Source organism: Odontesthes bonariensis, chromosome 24 (genome assembly GCF_027942865.1).
Source record: "Odontesthes bonariensis isolate fOdoBon6 chromosome 24, fOdoBon6.hap1, whole genome shotgun sequence".
NCBI classification, from domain to species: domain Eukaryota; kingdom Metazoa; phylum Chordata; class Actinopteri; order Atheriniformes; family Atherinopsidae; genus Odontesthes; species Odontesthes bonariensis.
In genome coordinates, this window is record NC_134529.1 from 25293919 (window position 1) to 25312562 (window position 18644).

The 18644-nt window shown below is 46.0% G+C and overlaps 1 protein-coding gene across 1 annotated transcript; it reads right to left on the bottom strand.

Moving 5' to 3' along the window:
• Positions 1-791: 791 nt before the first annotated feature.
• On the bottom strand, positions 792-12580 carry LOC142375691 (trace amine-associated receptor 1-like). The gene is made up of 2 exons (XM_075459832.1): positions 12010-12580; positions 792-1669 (listed from the first exon to the last, which is right to left on the bottom strand). The coding sequence occupies exons 1-2, from the start codon at positions 12578-12580 to the stop codon at positions 792-794; spliced, it is 1449 nt and encodes a 482-aa protein (XP_075315947.1).
• Positions 12581-18644: the final 6064 nt, after the last annotated feature.

Below are 18644 nucleotides of genomic sequence, written 5' to 3' on the forward strand. Positions count from 1 at the left end.
CCCCCCCACCCCCCGTTTGTGACATGCTGCGTCGGACAGCTGCGACCTTCTTTTTTTGGCCAATTTCATATCGGACCACTTCTTCCTGATCTTATTGGACAAAAAGTAAAACATCGTTCAATTTTAGATTTCATTTAATCTGTAGTTTATCACATTTTATTGACCATCACAGTAGGGGAAAATACATAACTCGTCCGGTCTGCGATTTACAGCGTTGACAGCGTTTCTTTGCCGCCTTTCGTCTATCCATGTCAAACAATGACTATCATCCTTTCTGCTATGGCAAGCCTGCTGTCTGTTCATCGAAGAAGTAGCCTTCCCGTTTTTTTGCTATCATAAGTTAGCAGCATGCCATAGGCCTACTTACTGCACTCCACAAAGCCAACACATACATTGTCACTACCCACGACTTGTTTAAAATATGTCCATACCTCCGACTTTCCTTCAAACTTGCTCACTTTTAATTCTCCCGTTTTTATTTTTTTCTTTACTTCTTCTGGCTCCAGGCCAGCCAATTCAGCACAGCAGGGCATGCTCGGTGTTACGCTTGCCAGTGGAGGAAAACTGACTTGTGCGACTTTGTATACATTAAGAATATTGTCTATATAGAATATTTCGTCTAATTATTACATAATTTTGCCCGTACCAATTAAGCTAATAGAGATTTAAAAAAAAAAAAAAAAAAGCTTGATCACGCCCGGTCCGGTCCGACCCGGCCCGCAGATTTTGCCACAACAAACTTTACAACCTTTACAGTACAGATTGTTTTACCTTTCTATTCTCCAAAAATATCAAAGGAGTTTGAAGTTAGAAAAGTGCCCTTGAAATATTTTTCCAGAAATTATCATTCTGAAAGCTGACCTGAACCAGCTGTAAAAGAAAGCATAAATGAATGGATTGAGCATTGAATTCAACAGTGTAAACCAGTTGAGTGTTTCATAAACTGGCATTGACACACCACCTAATAGCTGCAAGGAAAAACAAAGAAAAAAGGGAAGCCAGCACATAAGAAAAGCTCCCATAACAATAGCCAGAGTTTTGGTGGCCTTTCTCTCCATGTTACTGATACTTACTCCAGGCAGTGTTATGTTTTGTATGCTCCGAGCCTGTCTCTGTGCAACAAGGAAAATCCTCAGGTAGATATACAGCATTATGATCACCGGGAGATAAAATGAGAAAACAGGAGCCAAAATCTTTTCAATTACAATATCAGAAAAACATTTTTGTTTACATTTTTCCTGGTTTAATTCTGCAGTGATGAAGCCAATGGCAACTAGAACAGAAACCCCCCAGCTCATCGAGATCATGATCACAACAACATGAATGTTTATCTTTGTCCTGTATGTCAGCGGCTGACACACTGCATAGTATCTGTCAACAGAAATACAACATAAATTAAAAATGGAAGTTGTGCTAAGTATGACATCAAAGCCGTCTCGAATTTTACAGAATAATTCTCTGTAATACAGACAGGAGGTGAGAGGATATGAAATGCTTAAAGGAAAAACTACAACTCCAACAAGTAGGTCAGTCACAGCCAGAGAGATGATGAGGTAGTTAGAAGGTGTGTGGAGTTGTTTAAAGTAAATTATAGAAATTATTACAAGAAAATTTCCACAGACTATGACAACAGATAACAACCCCAAGAAAATATACAGTAAAACACATCCTGTCGATGGGGTCCTCGTCAGTATTTTAGACCCATTATTTATTTCATAGCAGGGATGGATGCTATAATTAACATAAAAAGTAGATTCTTCCTCCATTTCTCATATAACTACTTAGAATGAGATTGACATTTTTTCAATTAAATATATTCAGAGCATGTTTTAGCATGTATGGCACAATATAAACAATACTACATTACTCAAGAGAAGCGTTCATCTTAACTGTCAACATAGCTTCTTACCATACTCAGCAGTGTTCAGTGTTCTTGTCAAATAATTGTGCTGCTGCATCACATATTCTTGAAACTTATCATCCCTCATCTTATTACATCATCAGAAACATGCCCAATAGAAGGTGGAGAAACTGCAGACCAAAGATGAGTAAATATTTTCTATACATGTGTGTGTACAAGGCAAGATTTTATTTTCAACTGAACTACCTTCTTTTAATGACTCTAGTCCATCTGTTCCCATTGTGACACAACATTGAAAAAAGAGACTTTTTGGTGAAGTAAACTCTATTAGAGTAACTGTCATAATTTCTACTTTCAAGATTCAATAAGAACTAGAGTTTCTTAAGTAAAATTAAACATTTTATTAACGTAATACATGAATTATGGGGGAAAGTACGTTTTACTTAGGTTTCCTCATACAATTTAAATGTTTAATAGTTGTATGTACCAGAGGTGGGGACTTGGACTCAAGACTTGAGACTTGACTTGGACTCGAGTCCCGATTTTGATGACTTGAGACTTGCTTGACCAAATCCAAAAAAAGACTTGGACTCTACTTGGACTTGAGAGCAAAGACTTGAGACTCTACTTGGACTTAACCCTCTGGACTTGAGTCAAGTCACATGCAGCAAGCACAAATATTAAAATATTTTTTAAAAGTGTCGCATCAATACTGTAGCAACCAGCCAGAAATCCCAGCCATCAGTGACACCTGAACGCCGCCTGAACTGAACGCCGCCCGCCACGTCACGTCACTACGTCACATTAGCTTACGCACAGCTAACAGACCAGAGGCTACTTATATTGACGAAGCATCTAAACACAATATTGATAAAAATAAAGAAATGAATAAGTGGCTGAACATTAACAATAAAATATAAACAACTTAATTGAGGCGTGGTCATGATCCGTATCATTAATTATAATCGATTTGTTAGGACTTGGTTGGGACTCGAAACAAAAATCTCAGGACTTGTTTGGGACTCAAAACAAAAATCCTAGGACTTGAACTTGACTTGGACTTGAGAGCAAAGACTTGAGACTCTACTCGAGACTTGAGAGCAAAGACTTGAGACTCTACTTGGACTTGCAACATAGGGACTTTTTCCCACCTCTGGTATGTACATAAACCTAGAAATACTACATAAACTTTACTCTGAAAGTGTAGCATTTTGAAACGCATACACAACGCATGCGCACAATACAACAGGATTGACGGTCATCCATACGATACGATAAGATGCAGGATTTAAATTTGTGATAATATATAAGTCTGCATGTAGTTTGACGCAAGATATGTCACTGTTGATAAGTTAATTTAAAGTTAGCATAACGCCACATTGGTCCGTGCTGGCCTGTAAGTGTGTGTGTGTGTGGGGGGGTTATTATTTTACTCAGGATTCGTGTTTTTGTAGTTAAATGTAAGAATCGATTGTTCATTACAAGTTCTACTAGCAAATAAATCTGTCATGTGTTAAAGGTGGGGTAGGGGATCTTTTTCTGGAACATTTTTTTACATATTGCTTGAAATACTCTTCACACCCCCATTGCAACCGATTAATTAAAAGTTTTGACACAAATATGAAAAGTTTTAGTGGCCTCAAGAATGTACAATCTAGGAAAAACAGTATCCTGATGCCGTCTATCAAACTGCAATCTGCTCCTCCCTCCCCCTCCTTCCCCCTGTGCGCGTACCCTGCTCCGTGAAAAAATTACGCGTCCAGAAGCTTGGCAGGAAGCTAAACTAGAGCCAGCTTGGCTAGCACCAAGCATTATTAAACATATAGTTAGCATATACTAAATACTAAATACGGTAACAATCGATGCTTGCTGTCAGAACAGCGCTCGTGCACCTTCGTGCTCGTGCGCGTTCATGTACTCTAGAGGCGTGCCTTCGGGGGGAAAGTGAAGAAAAGGGTTGGGACTTTTTACCTGTGTATTTTCAAAATGCAGCTTCGCTGGACTCAAAATCCAGGATCTCCTACCCTACCTTTAATTGTTTTATTTAGCTAGACAAAACAAAATGTTAATTTACGTTTGTTCTTGATACAGTTTATTTCTTATTAAGTCTTATTAAAATATTTTTCTATCAACAGGAAACAAATCAGAACAGAACATTATTCTCATCATTCAGGCAAGTAGAAAATAATGTATGCATGATGTAATATTGTTTTGTTATTTTGCCTTAGTCATCCATAACGTAATATTAAAATTGTGCCTGAATATTTTAGACCATTGTTTTGATACCACAAATTGTGTCTCTTCATTTTCAGGGTGCCCTTTGGAGGAGCCTGTGGGCATTGTGGACAGTTGGAATTGGGGTCTAGGGAGAGGAGGTCGAGAAGAAATTCATCAGGGAGAAAGAGTAGGCCTCTTGTGATATGAGATGGTCATGCAATGCAATTTTAGGTCATCAAAACGTTTAGAGCTCATAAAACATTATACGTTCAAGCATCCACACACTAGTCAAGGCCGGTCACTACCCTGCTTGTACTCAGATTGTCCTTGTTTATCTAAAAGTTGGGGGGCACTTCATGCACATTTGTCTAGAAATCATACACAGACTCAACAGTCAGGATAGATAGTTTCATTTCCATGTCTTGTATGTTATTCATGTAGTTTTAACACAGAGAAGCAATATTTTGAACACCTTCGAGACTCGAAACTGTGAATTGTGTTTTTAAAGATTGTGACTACAGTACAAATATATATTCCTGACCCTCTCTCAGAAGTTGTTTTGAGCATGTTTGTACGGTGGCTGGGACCCGCCATTGCTGCAAATAAAAGTAACGCTGCAAACAAAAACAAACTACTGCAAATAAAAAAGAAACGCTGACGCTGCAAATAAAAGAGACGCTGCAAATAAAAAGAAACACCGCTGCAAATAAAAGAGGCTGCAAATAAAAAGAAACACCGCTGCAAATAAAAGAGGCTGCAAATAAAAAGAGCGACAACGGAAGTGGATAATCGGGGACTGCTTTTGCCGATGCACCTGTTTGAGGAGAAGTAACTTAGAAGAAGAAACGAGGAGTAATTACTGGGAAACTAATGAGGAAGTAAGTGAAAATGTTAGTGTTTAATGTCGCTACGTGTGCTTTTAATGTGTTATTTGGTTAGGCTTTGTAGCCCCAGGTTTCAAATTGAACTGGAGGATGCTAGTGTGTTGTTAGCTTCGGCTAACACGGAGAGACCACTAACGAGAGGAGAATCGAGTTCGGTAACTTTACTCGAATATGCAGCAAAACACAGATATTATGTAGGCTACCACCACATGCTCTCACTCTAGAGCAGTGTCTACCCCAGACAAAAACAACTAACAAGTAACAACCATGGATGTATTATATGGTAACAACAGGTACTGAGAGCCCGGAACGAAAACACATCCGAGTGGAAGCAACTTACGGCTACATATTTTCGGCAGCTTATTACTGTCGTCGTTGTTGTTGTTATTATTATTATTGCTGTTGTTTTTATCATTAATAATCATGCTAACAATAATCTAAGGCTCGAGTAACACAAGCTATTTGGATGAATGTGAAGTTGAAGCTCTGTGGGGTAGAGCTGTAACAAAATCCGGGTTATCCGGTTTTCAACCCGGATAAATACGTCACCCGGGCAGACCGGATGGTGGCATGCATTTGATCCGCCTTAAAAAAAAAATTTAAAAAAAGATTAAACCAGAATATATATATATATATATATGTATATATATATATATGTATATATATATATATATATATATATATATATATATATATATATATATATATATATATGTGTGTGTGTGTGTGTGTTCCCTCTTTAGTTGCCTACTAGGCTACGGTCTTTCTCAAGCATGGTGTTCAGTCACGAACACAGTCACAGACACACTGAGTGAAACGAAACCTAACTCCCGCCCCGTTTGTCACGAGCCGGTTAAGTGAGCCATGCCCCCTACTGATCCGTCCGGACTTGCGATCCATCCGGACTTGCGATCCGTCCGGACGGGACGAATCCCCACTGACTCGTAACTGCTCGAACGGCTCACTCTGCTCGCGCTCGGCTCTATCTCTCTGCTTGCTCGCAACTCTTAGTTGTATAAATGAGCCACACCACCACTTATGTTACAACTTCGTAGCGTTGCATTTTTTTCTCTAGTTAAGCCAGCCACTTTGACGGATCCTTGCTCGGTCAGATCGTATATTGAGTTGTTTCTGTGTGGAAGCGGGTGCCTGAGTCTGGCGAATCATGCCGGCTCTGGGTGACTCACGGCCAGACGAGTCACGCGGCAAAATCGAAACTTAAAATGATCCGAGTTGGCACGGATCCGCTACTTGCCCGTCTGACCCGCTGAGTCACCCAGAGCCCGCGATTCAGTGGTCAGACGGGCAAGTAGCGGATCCATGCCAACTCGGATCTTTTTAAGTTTCGATTCTGCCGGCAGCAAGGATTGTCGACTCGTCAACCCATCTGACTGCTGAAGCCTTTGTAGCTCGCTACAGGCTCGGTTAGCGTGGCTTCATGCATCTTGTACAGCCGTTGAAAAATAATCATTTAGTGATATAGGGAGGGCAAGATCATTCCATGTTGTTTACTTGTAGGTCTAAACTCAGCATTGCCTCACCTAATGCTACCACATTTGTCGCTGTGTAAATGCACACACTAGCTGTTGTGTCTGGCTTTCAGATAAAATGGCATTGAATTATTACTTGACAAAAATAAATTAATGAAATTGTAGCCGTAGGCTGCTCTTTGATTTATCAAAATGAATTGATAAATGGGACAAAAAAAAAGGCGAGGCGCATAGCCACTAAACGGCAGAAAGGGTTTTTTTTTTTTTTTTTTTTTTTTTTTTTTTTTTAATACGTGACTCAAGTGATTCAAGTGATCCGTATAACTCGGATCCCCTCCTCGAAATGATCCGATCAGCCCGGATCACCCAAAAGATTCGAGTTAAGCATCTCTACTGTGGGGTGGCCAGGGACTTTTGAGAAGGTACCATAATGTCAGATTGAGGTACAGAGAGTCCGGAACAAAAACACATCCGGGTGGAAACAACTGACGGCTAAAATGTTAATGCAATTGAAGTCCAAAGCAACCTAATGATACTTGATTTTTTTTGTTGCAGATCATAATGTATTGTCTTTTTTGTGGACACCACCAGCCTTCGAAACCACTGTTTTGTTGTTCATGTGACAAGGGCATCAAATTCCTGCGTGATGTTGATGACAAACCTGGCACAAGTGAGGGTAATGTTTCTTTTCTTTTTCTTTTTTAAATAGGTTTAGGTAATGTACACTCTATATACTTTGGGTGAGATCACTGTGTATCTCTCTGTTCTTTCTTATTGACGATTGATTGGATTCTTATTTGAAGCAGAGGCTCCTGGAAAACGTGCACTGGAGTCATTTCAGACTTTCTGGAGTCTAAAACAGAAGGAGAGACAAGCGTGTTTCAAAAAGAAAAAAGCACCAGCAAAAGACAACTTGAAGGTTGTGAAGGTAACTTGTTTTGCTAAGATAGACTAATGATTTACAGACAGTTCAATTAAATTCAATTCATTTTTATTTATATAGCGCCAAATACAACAAATGTCATCTCAAGGCACTTAGATGAAAAGTCCAATTCAAGCCAATTGGAATTAAATTAATTGTAATCATAATTATTCATAAAATAATCCAATCTCCTGTCCTGAGCGTGCCTGAGGCGACTGTGGAGAGAAACGACTCCCTTTTAACAGGAAGAAACCTCTGGCAGAACCAGAACCAGGAAGGGTGGCCATCCGCCTCGACCAGCTGGGGTTTGAGAAGACATGGGGGGGGAAACCAGGTCGTCTGCGTGTGTGTCGCAGTTAACACAGACATGCCCCCCCCCCCCTACGCAGACACTATGCGTATTTCCGGTTTGCTAACCGGCTGACGCTAACCGTGCTAACCGTGACGATTCTTTCCCTCTCTGCCAGCTCCAGTAGTAGCAATATTTCTTCTATTTTTAGATCGATCAGCTGCATCTCAATCAAAGTGCGCATTCGTCCAGTCGCCATTGTTGTTGAATGACCTCCGTAACCGTAACACCCACAATCCTAGCTTGTTCGTGATTGTCCCTCTTGCGTTGTGGCGTGGGATTAACATAGCGCAGACCGCGCTTCAAGGCATAAATCAAAAATAACTGCGTCGTGTCTGCAACAAGCTCACTACGACACACTGCTGCGAAGTATACACGAGCCTTAACACCATTCAAAGGATATCTGTTGGAACAGGGAAACACGAGTTAATGACCACAATAATGTCACATATACTTAATGTCATTTGAGAAATTGAACAGGGGAAAAAAAGAGAGGAAAGTGAGGAAAGCTGTGACAGATGAACTCCCTCAGCAGTCTAGGCCTATAGCAGCTTAACTATGGGATGTTTCAGGATCACCTGAGCCATCCCTAACTATGAGCTTTATCAATTTTTACAGAGAGGTGAATAAAAGATTGTTGAGATTATCATGTGTGGATGACATGGTAGTTAGTTATTAGAGTTATTGAGGAATCAAGCTTTTCAATGCACTGGTTAAAATTAATTAATTAAAAATGTCTCTCTACAGTGCAAAACATTCAATATTGTTGCATAGGACTGATTACTTTCACACAAGTATTGTAATTGTCACAAAGGGAATAAGTTACTTGATTAAGATAGATTTTTTACAGGGATCAGTAGGCTACTAGACTAAGATGCTTTCTTAATTTTCCATGTCTTCAAATTCATTGTATTCCACATGCCTCTGTTATGGATTTCACCTTATGAATTTGTATATTCATGACTAACAGACAAATTATTCTCTGAAAAAAACATAGCAATCCATCATGTTTATTAAGAACCTCATTAGCTGTCAGAAAAAAATGTATCTTCATCTTGAAGACTCCTTAGGAACCTGACATTTCTACAGCATGATCCACAATATACCAGGACGGATGGAAGGTTCACCCCACAGAATAGACAAAACATGACCTGGAAAATGACAAGACAAGGGAAGAGGAAAGAAAGTCAAGTTTAGGATTCAATCTGATATTACATTACATTACATTACGGTCATTTTGCAGACGCTTTTAATCAAAGCGACTTACAATAATTGCGTTCAACATTGGTAGGCAAAAGAACTTCAGGTCACAAGAAATCATAAGTGCATTTCCTTCCAAAACCAAACAGCTAAGAGCAAAACTAGTGCTTGAGTAAGTGCGATAAGTCAGGTACCTAGACAGATGGGAAGACAATTTAGAAAACAAAGAATATTTAGGATTCAATATAAACACAAGAAACTTGTGCTAAAGAAAATAAAAAAATAAAAATAAAATAAAATAAAGGACCAAACTCAGTGAATAATTCCCTACACTCCCTATTATATAGATCAGTGAGCAGTGCTGACCAACATATCATTGGGGTCATCAGGTGGGAACCTCCTTCCATCAGTGTTTCGTCTAGTTGGGCCCACGACACCTCCAGGAGGCTAGACAATGACCACTGGCGTCCCAGAGTCACCCCCCTAATGCCAGCCAACACTGCCCCTCACACCACAACCACCATAATCTACCTCAGCCTCTCACCAACTGCACACCAGTCACAGCGGGGTGGGGATGCAAATCCTGGTTCGGGTAGGGGAAGAAATAAAAGAGGTAAGAAAAGCAGGAATGGGATTCAAACCCTGGTTCGGGTAGGGGTAAAGAAAATATAGAGGGTGCCAGTGGTGCAGGAAACAATAAGTGCGTAAGGAACTAGGACAGCGCAAGTGCTGTCCTAAGAGGGCGGATCAGGGTAGTGTTTCCTGAAGAGGTGGGTTTTCAGCCTGCGGCGAAAGATGGGCAGCGACTCAGCTGTCCTGATATCAGTCGGGAGATCGTTCCACCATCGGGGTGCCAGAACAGAGAAAAGCCGTGACCGTGTCGATCGTGCGCAGGGACCCCTGAGTGACGGGGCAGCCAGGCGCCTGGTGGCCGCAGAGCGAAGTGGTCGGGCGGGGGTGTAGGGCTTGACCATAGCCTGGAGGTATGAAGGAGCTGTTCCTTCCACTGCCCTGTAGGCTAGCACCAGAGTCTTAAACTGGATGCAAGCAGCTACAGGGAGCCAGTGTAGAGAGCGGAGAAGGGGAGTGGTGTGGGAGAACTTGGGGAGGTTGAACACCAGACGAGCAGCAGCTTTCTGAACCAGCTCCAGAGGTCTGATGGCAGAAGCCGGGGTGCCAGCAAGGAGGGAGTTGCAGTAGTCCAGGCGGGAGATGACAAGAGCCTGGATGAGCACCAGTGCTGCCTTGTCGGTGAGGAAGGGGCGAATCCTCCGGATGTTGTAGAGGAGGAATCGGCAGGAACGGGTCACTGATGCGATGTTTGGCGAGAACGACAGTTGGTCGTCCAGGGTCACACCCAGATTCCTCGCGGTCCGGGTTGATATCATCATGGAGTCATCCATGGTGATGGCCAGATCTCGGAACGGGCAGCCCTTCCCCCGGGAGAAACACCAGCTCAGTCTTGTCCAGGTTGAGCTTAAGGTGGTGCATCGACATCCACCCCGAGATGTCTGCCAGGCACGCAGCAATGCGTGCTTCCACTTGGGTGTCAGAAGGGGGAAGTCAGAATCAGCTGGGTGTCGTCTGCATAGCAGTGGTAGGAAAAGTTATGGGAGTGGATGACAGAACCAAGAGATGATGTGTAGAGGGAGAAAAGAAGAGGACCCAGGACCGAACCTTGGGGAACCCCAGTGGTGAGCCTATGTGGCTTCGATACAGACCCTCTCAGTGTGACCTGGTAGGAGCGATGTGTCAGGTAGGATGAGAACATGGAGAGTGCAGAGCCAGAAACCCCCATTCCAGGGTAGAGAGAAGGATGTCGTGGTTCACTGTGTCAAATGCTGCAGACAGGTCCAGGAGAATCAAGACAGAGGAGAGAGAGTTAGCTCGAGCAGTTTGGAGTGACTCAGTTACTGCTAGGAGGGCCGTCTCAGTTGAGTGGCCCACCTTGAACCTGGACTGGTAGGGATCCAAGAGGTTGTTCTGGTGGAGGTAAGAGGACAGTTGTTTAAAGACAGCACGTTCAAGAGTTTTGGACTGAAAGGGTAGAAGGGATACCGGTCTGTAATTCTTGATCTCTGAAGGGTCAAGAGCTGGTTTCTGTAGAAGAGGAGTGACTCTGGCAGTCCTGAAAGCAGAAGGAAAAGAGCCTGATGTCAAAGATGTGTTAATGAGGTGGGTCAGGTAAGGAAGAAGATCAGGTGCAGCAGAATGAAGGAGAGGGGAAGGGACTGGGTCAAGGGAACATGTGGTGGGGCGGCTGGATGTTACAAGGTGAAGGACCTCATTTGCAGAGAGGGGAGAGAAGTGGGACAGAGAGGGAGGTGAGGGAGAGGGTGGTAGAGAGGGAGGAGTGGGAGAGCGACAGGTGTGGGTGGTGTGGACAGCTGGGAGGTGAGGGAAGGAAGATCGGATATCGTTAACCTTCTTGTCAAAGAAGTCGGCGAAATCGTCAGGGAGGAGGAGGGGAGAGGGGTGGGGGTTGGAGGAGGAATGAGAAAGTTTGGAAGAGTTTTTTGGGGTTGGAAGCAGAAGTTTGAATTTTGTTACAGAAGAAGGCAGTTTTTGCAGCAGAGAGAGAGGAGGAAAAAGTGGAAAGCAAGGACTGGAAGACAAGAAGGTCTTCAGGAAGTTTACTTTTCCTCCATTTGCCCTCACGCTCCGTCTCTCAGTACGCACTGAGTCCGACAGCCAAGGGGCAGGTGGAGCTGAGCGTGCAGGCCTGGAGGTGAGGGGACAGTTTGTCCAGAGAGGAGGACAGGGTGGAGAGAAGAAGATCAGTAGAAGTGTCAGGGGAAAGAAGAGAAAAAGATTCAGGGGCAGGCAGAGCAGAGAGAACAGAAGAGGAGAAGTCAGTGGGGGAGAGAGAGCGAAGATTGGGATGAGAAACAGCCTTATTCAGACGTAGAGAGAACTGAAACAGAGGGGCCTTTTGTACAGCCACCCCCAAATGTATGAAGTACATTTGCTCACAACAAAAGGTTACCACTAACAAAAACTCAAGGCGACTGTCCACTGGCTTCTCCTGGGAGGGCTGGCAGGATCACCAACCGGGCGACAGGTCGGGTGAAGGTCCTGTCCTTTACCTTGATGTCGGCTGACCGGATGTGGCCATCCGCACTGGGGTGGACCTTGGAGATGCGACCAATGAGCCAAGATGCCCTCCACCTCCACTAGGACGGTACGGAGGACTTCTTCTTGCAGGGGTTGAGCTCCAACTGTAGTGTAGAGCGCCGTCTTGACTGATCGGATCTCTCGCTCCCACACTCCGCCAAAGTGAGGAGCTGCAGGAGGATTAAAATGGAAGCTGATCTTCTGGGGAGCGAGGAGCCTTTGCAGGTTGGAGGTCATGGCGGCGAAGGCTGCTTGAAGCTCACTCTCTCCGGCGCGGAAGTTAGTGCCTCGATCTGAGTAGAGCTCTGCTGGGGTTCCTCTCCGGGCAATGAACCGTCGGAGTGCAATGAGGAAGGCATCGGTATCGATGGAGGTGAGAACATCCAGGTGAACGGCTCGGGTGGTAAGGCACTTAAAGATGATACCCCACCTCTTCTCCACGCGGCGTCCTAATTGTACTTCGAATGGTCCGAAGCAGTCCATTCCTGTCGAGCAGAACACAGGCTTGTAGAGGCGGAGGCGAGCGACTGGCAGATCAGCCATCTTGGGGACTGTAGGTCGGGATCTCCATCTTCGACACTCAGTTCAGGTTCGCTGAAAGCGTCGAACTGCTTCCCGGCCTCTCAGGATCCAATGGGAACGTCGGATCTCCGCGAAGACCCTCTCTGATCCTGGGTGTAACAGGCGACTGTCGAAGTCCTGAATGAGCAGGCGGGTGACTGGGTGTGCTGGATCCAAGACAACTGGATGGAGACTGGAGTAGGCAAGATCCTCAGAGCGACGAAGACGTCCACCTTCTCGAATTACCTCACTCTCAGAGTCGAACTCAGGGGCGAGAGCAATGAGACGACTGCTACGGCTGATAGGTTTGCCTGACTTGAGGAGACGGTACTCATCAGGAAAGCGCTCCTGTTGAGCTCTTCTCAGGACCACGATTTCTGCCTGACGGTAGTCTTCAGCAGAAGGTGTTCTGTCTCTGGCGGCCGCCCCGTGCACCTGCGTGATGGTAGCTTCCAACACCTGCATCCAGGTGTCATACTCGCTGAAGCTCGGGGTGGCAGGGTGAGCTGTTGTAGAAACTCAGCAGAAAATGTCTTTACGGAGCTCTGCAGGATCGGGAGGCTGAGTACTGGGGCCGCTTGGCTCCGAGGGCCACTGGTCTTGGGGTAGGAGCAGGAAAGTAGGACCTTGGCTCCACCGGTTTGGTCTACTCAACTCCAGAAGCGACTTTCCCCTGGTTATGTCGTCAGCGGGGTTCTGGGCTGAGTCCACATTGCGCCAAGCATGAAGGTGGGTGAGCTCTTGGATCTCGGCTATGCGGGTACCTACGAAAATCTTGAAGCGGCATGACTCAGAACTCAGCCAGGTGAGTACTGTAGTGGAATCCGACCACAGCACTGTTCTCTTGATGCCTAGGCTGAGCTCATTCTCGAGGTGACTGGAGACACGAGCTCAGCAGAGGGCGCCACACAGTTCGAGTCTGGGCATGGAGAGCACACGTTTGGGGGCTACTCTTGAGCGTGCCAGCAGGAAAGCCAGATGTGCGCTCCCATCACTCATCACGGTTCTCAGGTAGACCACAGCGCCATAGGCCTGTTCGGAGGCATCACAAAATATGTGAATCTCCCTCTCTTTGACAGACTCGGTGAAGTGACAGGTAAGGGCGGGGCAGCAGGACTTGAGGGAGGTACTGCAACTCTTCCTCCCAGGTTCTCCACTGCTGCAATAGTTCTGATGGTAGCTGCGGGTCATCCCAGCCTCTTTGTTGATCCCAAAGGCGTCTCACCAGCATTTTGGCCCGGGTGGTGTAAGGAAGGATGAAGCCTAAAGGGTCGTATTGGCTTGCGAGGACCTTATAGATGTTCCTCATGGTGTGGACACCATAGCTGATAGGGCGGTGCTTGTAGGACAAGGTGTCGGTGGGGAAGTGCCAGCTAAGGTCCAAAGTTGGTTCAGAAGTGTCTGTCTTGTCTTGGGTAAGCCACAATTCTGCACTGGTGGATCTGAGGTCTTCGGGGAGGTGGCTGATAGCGCTGGGTTCGTTACTAGCCCACTGACGGAGGACAAATCTAGCAGTAGACAAGAGGGCTCTTAACTTGTCTACCAAGCCCGTGCTTCTTCAGGGGTGGGCACACTTTGGAGAAGGTTATCGACATAGAAGCACTGTCCCACAGAATGATGGAGCTGATCATCGGCTTGGGCGTGGTCCTTTCTGTGGCGCTGCAAGGCGTAAGTCGCACAACAAGGGCTATAGGTTGTGCCGAAAGGAAGAACTTGCCACTCGAACACTGCAACAGGTTCTTCTGGGTGTAGGTTGCACCACACAAAGCGGAGGAGGGAGCGGTCCTCAGGGAGAAGGCGAATCTGGTGGAACATGCCTTTTATGTCGCCACTGACTGCCACCGCATGTTCCCGGAACCGCAGGAGGACACCGAGGAGGGATGCACTTAAGACAGGGCCAGGTAGGAGCTGCTCATTAAGGGTTTGGCCCTGAAACTGGAATGAACAGTTAAACACAAGGCAATGTTTGCCATTGTGGCTAACAAGGTGGTGTGGGATGTACCACGACTCCTCTGACTGGGCAACTTCTGAAGGGGACAACTTCACCACAGAACCTGCATGGATCAACTTCTCTATTTCTGTGCTGTAAATCTTAGCTCGCTCAGGGTCCTTTTGCAGGCGCCTCTCTACGCCTCTCAGACTGGGCAGGACAGCAACAGGGGTAGCCTTGAGGGGTGGCATGTTCTTGCGGCGAAGAAGCGGGGTGGCGTAGCGGAGGGTACCCTCTACATCCACACGAACTGTCTTGAGCTCAAGCAGGTCGACAGCGTAATTATCCTCTCTTGAGCGGGTAACTACCTTGCCTTCCTTCACTAGAATAACATCTGCCTGCCATAGCTTCTCTACGTGTTTCAGTAGCTCACTGACCTGAGGGGCTGTGGTGGTTGTGAGGAGACACTGTTGTGGTGAGAAGGAAGACAGATGAGACTGGAGGGACCCTGTAATGTCCATCCTAATCTGGTGCGCATTGCAGCGGGACCACATGGGGGGCCAAGACGGACAGCTTCGGTTGGAGTAATAAGCTGTGGGTGGTCGCTTCCGATGAGTAGTAGGGGTTTGACCTTCATGAAGGGCTGGATGGGCAGGCCTCGGAGGTGCTTATACTTCCGCTGAAGTGACTCAACTGGGTAACTGTGCTCAGCTAAGTCAATGCGGGTGGCGGTGAAGGCGTTAGCGACCCTATACTTCCGCTTAGGTTCACCACCAGGGGAGATGTCAAAGGAAACACATGCACCCTGTAGAGTTTGTACATCTTGTCTAATGGTGCACAGAGGAAGTCTCTCGGGGGTGCCCTGGAGGTTTAGCGTCCGGGCAGCAGCATGGTCCTCTCGGACCCGTCGTCCAAGACAGCATGGGTGCTCAGAGCCTTGCCATTATGGTAAAGGATGACTGGGACGACCTTTAGCAGGACTCTACCGCTCTCTGTCGGTCGGTCGAGGTACAGAACACCAGTGGAATTCTCATTTCCCGGAGTAGCAACAGCAGCTGGAACAGGTAAACTTCTGTGGCCTACAGTTCACTTGGTGAAGAACCTGCAGGTGGTGACCCTGACAAATGTTACAGGGCTTCTTAAGGGTGCACTGTGCTGCCTGATGGGACCGTGCACAGCGCCAGCACCTCTTGTTGGCCTTGATCCAGTCAGTGAGCTGTTCTTGGCTTAGCTTGATGACCTCTGTACACTGACTCAGATGGTGGGCACGGTTGTCACAGTAAGCACAGTATGGCTGCTTCTTTGACTTGCTAGGGGTGTTAGCTGGTGGCAGGGGTGAGACTTTTGCCCCATGGAGCACAGTGGTGGAGCGCTTAGGGGGTTTGGTATCAGGCTTCTCTTTAGCACCTCGCTGAGTGGGCAGGCCGTGAAAATCCTGACACCACGACTTGTACTTCAACCATGTGGCTAGGTCTTCTAAGGTGTACGTTTGGCCAGAGCGGTTGAACATGCACGAAATCGACGAAACTCCGCTCTCTGCTCTGTGGGAAGCTTACTCAGGAGTCGAGCCACATGGGAGCCGCATTGAAGCTCAACTTCACCATCATGGCCTAAAGTCTTTAACATACCAACAAGTGACTGTATCTGGAGGGCAAACCGCTCGAATGCCACCACATCCCCTCTGCGGATGTCAGGTGAGTCCATCACCGCTGCGATTCTTCTCAGGGCGAGCTGGTGGGGCTGGCCCAGCTTCTCATTGAGAGCATTCATGGTGTCACTGAAGGGAGTAGTAGAGTGAAGGTAGGCATCAGCTATTAACTTTGCCTCGTCCAGGTGCTGGTCTAACAAGACTTGATACTTGAATAGCTCTGAGCTCTGAGGAGGCAAAAAGTTCTCCAGTGCCATCTTCAGCTTTGCAAATTCCCCAGGATCCCTGTGTAATAGCTTGGGAATGCTTGGTCGAGGCCCCCTGTAGGTGAACTCTGAAACTGCGACTGGTCTCGGGGGTCTCTGGGCCTGTGATGACCTCCACCATGAGTCCGGAGGGGGTGGATGTAATAATGCAGCGGGCTGGGGGTTTGCTCTAGGGGGTGGCACTGGAGGAAGAGTAGTCTTGGGCTGGGGTGAGACCATTGGCTTGGGCACAAAGGGTGGGTTAATACGGCTCTGCTGTGCAGCCAAAGACTCCCTCTTCAGGTTCTGAAGCTCAATCATCATGATATCCAGACGATCTACAACTGGACTGGGGACCGGTTCCTCTTTAAACTCAACTGGGGGTGGGGGTAGAGGCCAGCCTTCATCAACAGGAACGGGGTGGTAGGGAACTGCAGTGACCACTGGTGAGGGGGAATGCTGCAGACTCTCAGCACGGTTCAGCAGCTGCTGCATACTGGCATAAAGGGCCTGAAAATCCTCCAATCCCGCTTTCATCCGTTCCTGGGATTTCTGAAGCAGATGTCTCTCACGCTGCATCTCCTGTAGTTCTGCCCTCATAGGTGTGGCATAGCCTGGTGAGAGCTCGCTATGATGTTCAAACATGGGGGGAAGGGCAGGGGCATAGGTAGCGCCAACTAGTGGTAGTGTTATCTCGCTATCCTCAGGGTGACGCACCTCATGACTGGGTAGATCGATCTCATAGTCTTCATAACGAAGGGGCAGGCGTACATTGCGTCGAGGGCGTGCACCGAGGGCTGCAAAATCCTGAACATCATCCATCTTGAGAGGGCAGAGACAGCTTATCCGGCTCGAAGGATCATTTAATGTTGTGGAGGAAATAAAGTAAAGGACTGTATGGGCTCTAGTTTGGGAGTTAAGCTGTCACTACTCTGGAGTGCCGGCCAGAGCACTACTTGGGCCAGGATGAATGTGCAGATGGATGGAGAGAATGAGGAGGCAAGGGTTGACGTTTAGGTTTTGTATTGAACATCAGATGAATACAGGATGACAAAAGGTGAACCAAGGAATGTGTGACACGAGTATATAGGTGTGTCTGTGTGGTCTCTGAAATAAACAGAAATAAAATACACAATTACTAAGTTGTCCTTACTGACCAACAATACACCGGAATAATGCAAATGCACAAATACACAGGAATTGTATTTGTGGAATGTGTATGAGTGTTTAAGCCATAAACACTAAACTAAGGAATATACACATTAGGTACAGTCTACCCAACCGCATGAGAATGAGAGTTAGCTTGAATCATGCTAGCTAGACAGATAAAAGACTAATGGCAAATAAGGCACCTAAATCGACTACAAGAATATCACACACAGATCATATATAACGTCACACATGTTAGGGAACAAACTTACTTCTTCATAAACCTACACTTGACAGGAATCACACACAATTTGTATGAAGGAGTCAACAGGAGAAACGTACTTCTGAGACCATGTCTAGCTCTACTGGCGGTACAAGCACACACAGTGCCCCCTGGTGGACACTCCGAAACTACAACCAAATAACACATTAAACTAAAACAGCCTTATTCAGATGTAGAGAGAACCTTTTGTACAATGATGGTACTTTCTCAAAAGTCCCTGGCCACCCCACAGAGCTTCAACTTCACATTCATCCAAATAGCTATTGTTACTCGAGCCTTAGATTATTGTTAGCATGATTATTAATAATAAAAACAACAACAACAACAACAACAGTAATAAGCTGCCGGAAGTATGTAGCCGTAAGTTGTTTCCACTCGGGTGTGTTTTCGTTCCGGGCTGTCAGTACCTGTTGTTACCATATAATACATCCATGGTTGTTACTTGTTAGTCGTTTTTGTCTAGGGTAGACACTGCTCTAGAGTGAGAGCGTGTGGTGGTAGCCTACATAATATCTGTGTTTTGCTGCATATTCGAGTAAAGTTACCGAACTCGATTCTCCTCTCGTTAGTGGTCTCTCCGTGTTAGCCAAAGCTAACAACACACTAGCATCCTCTAGTTCAATTTGAAACCTGGGGCTACAAAGCCTAACCAAATAACACATTAAAAGCACACGTAGCGACATTAAACACTAACATTTTCACTTACTTTCTCATTCGTTTCCCAGTGATTACTCCTCGTTTCTTCTTCTAAGTTACTTCTCCTCAAACAGGTACATCGGCAAAAGCAGTCC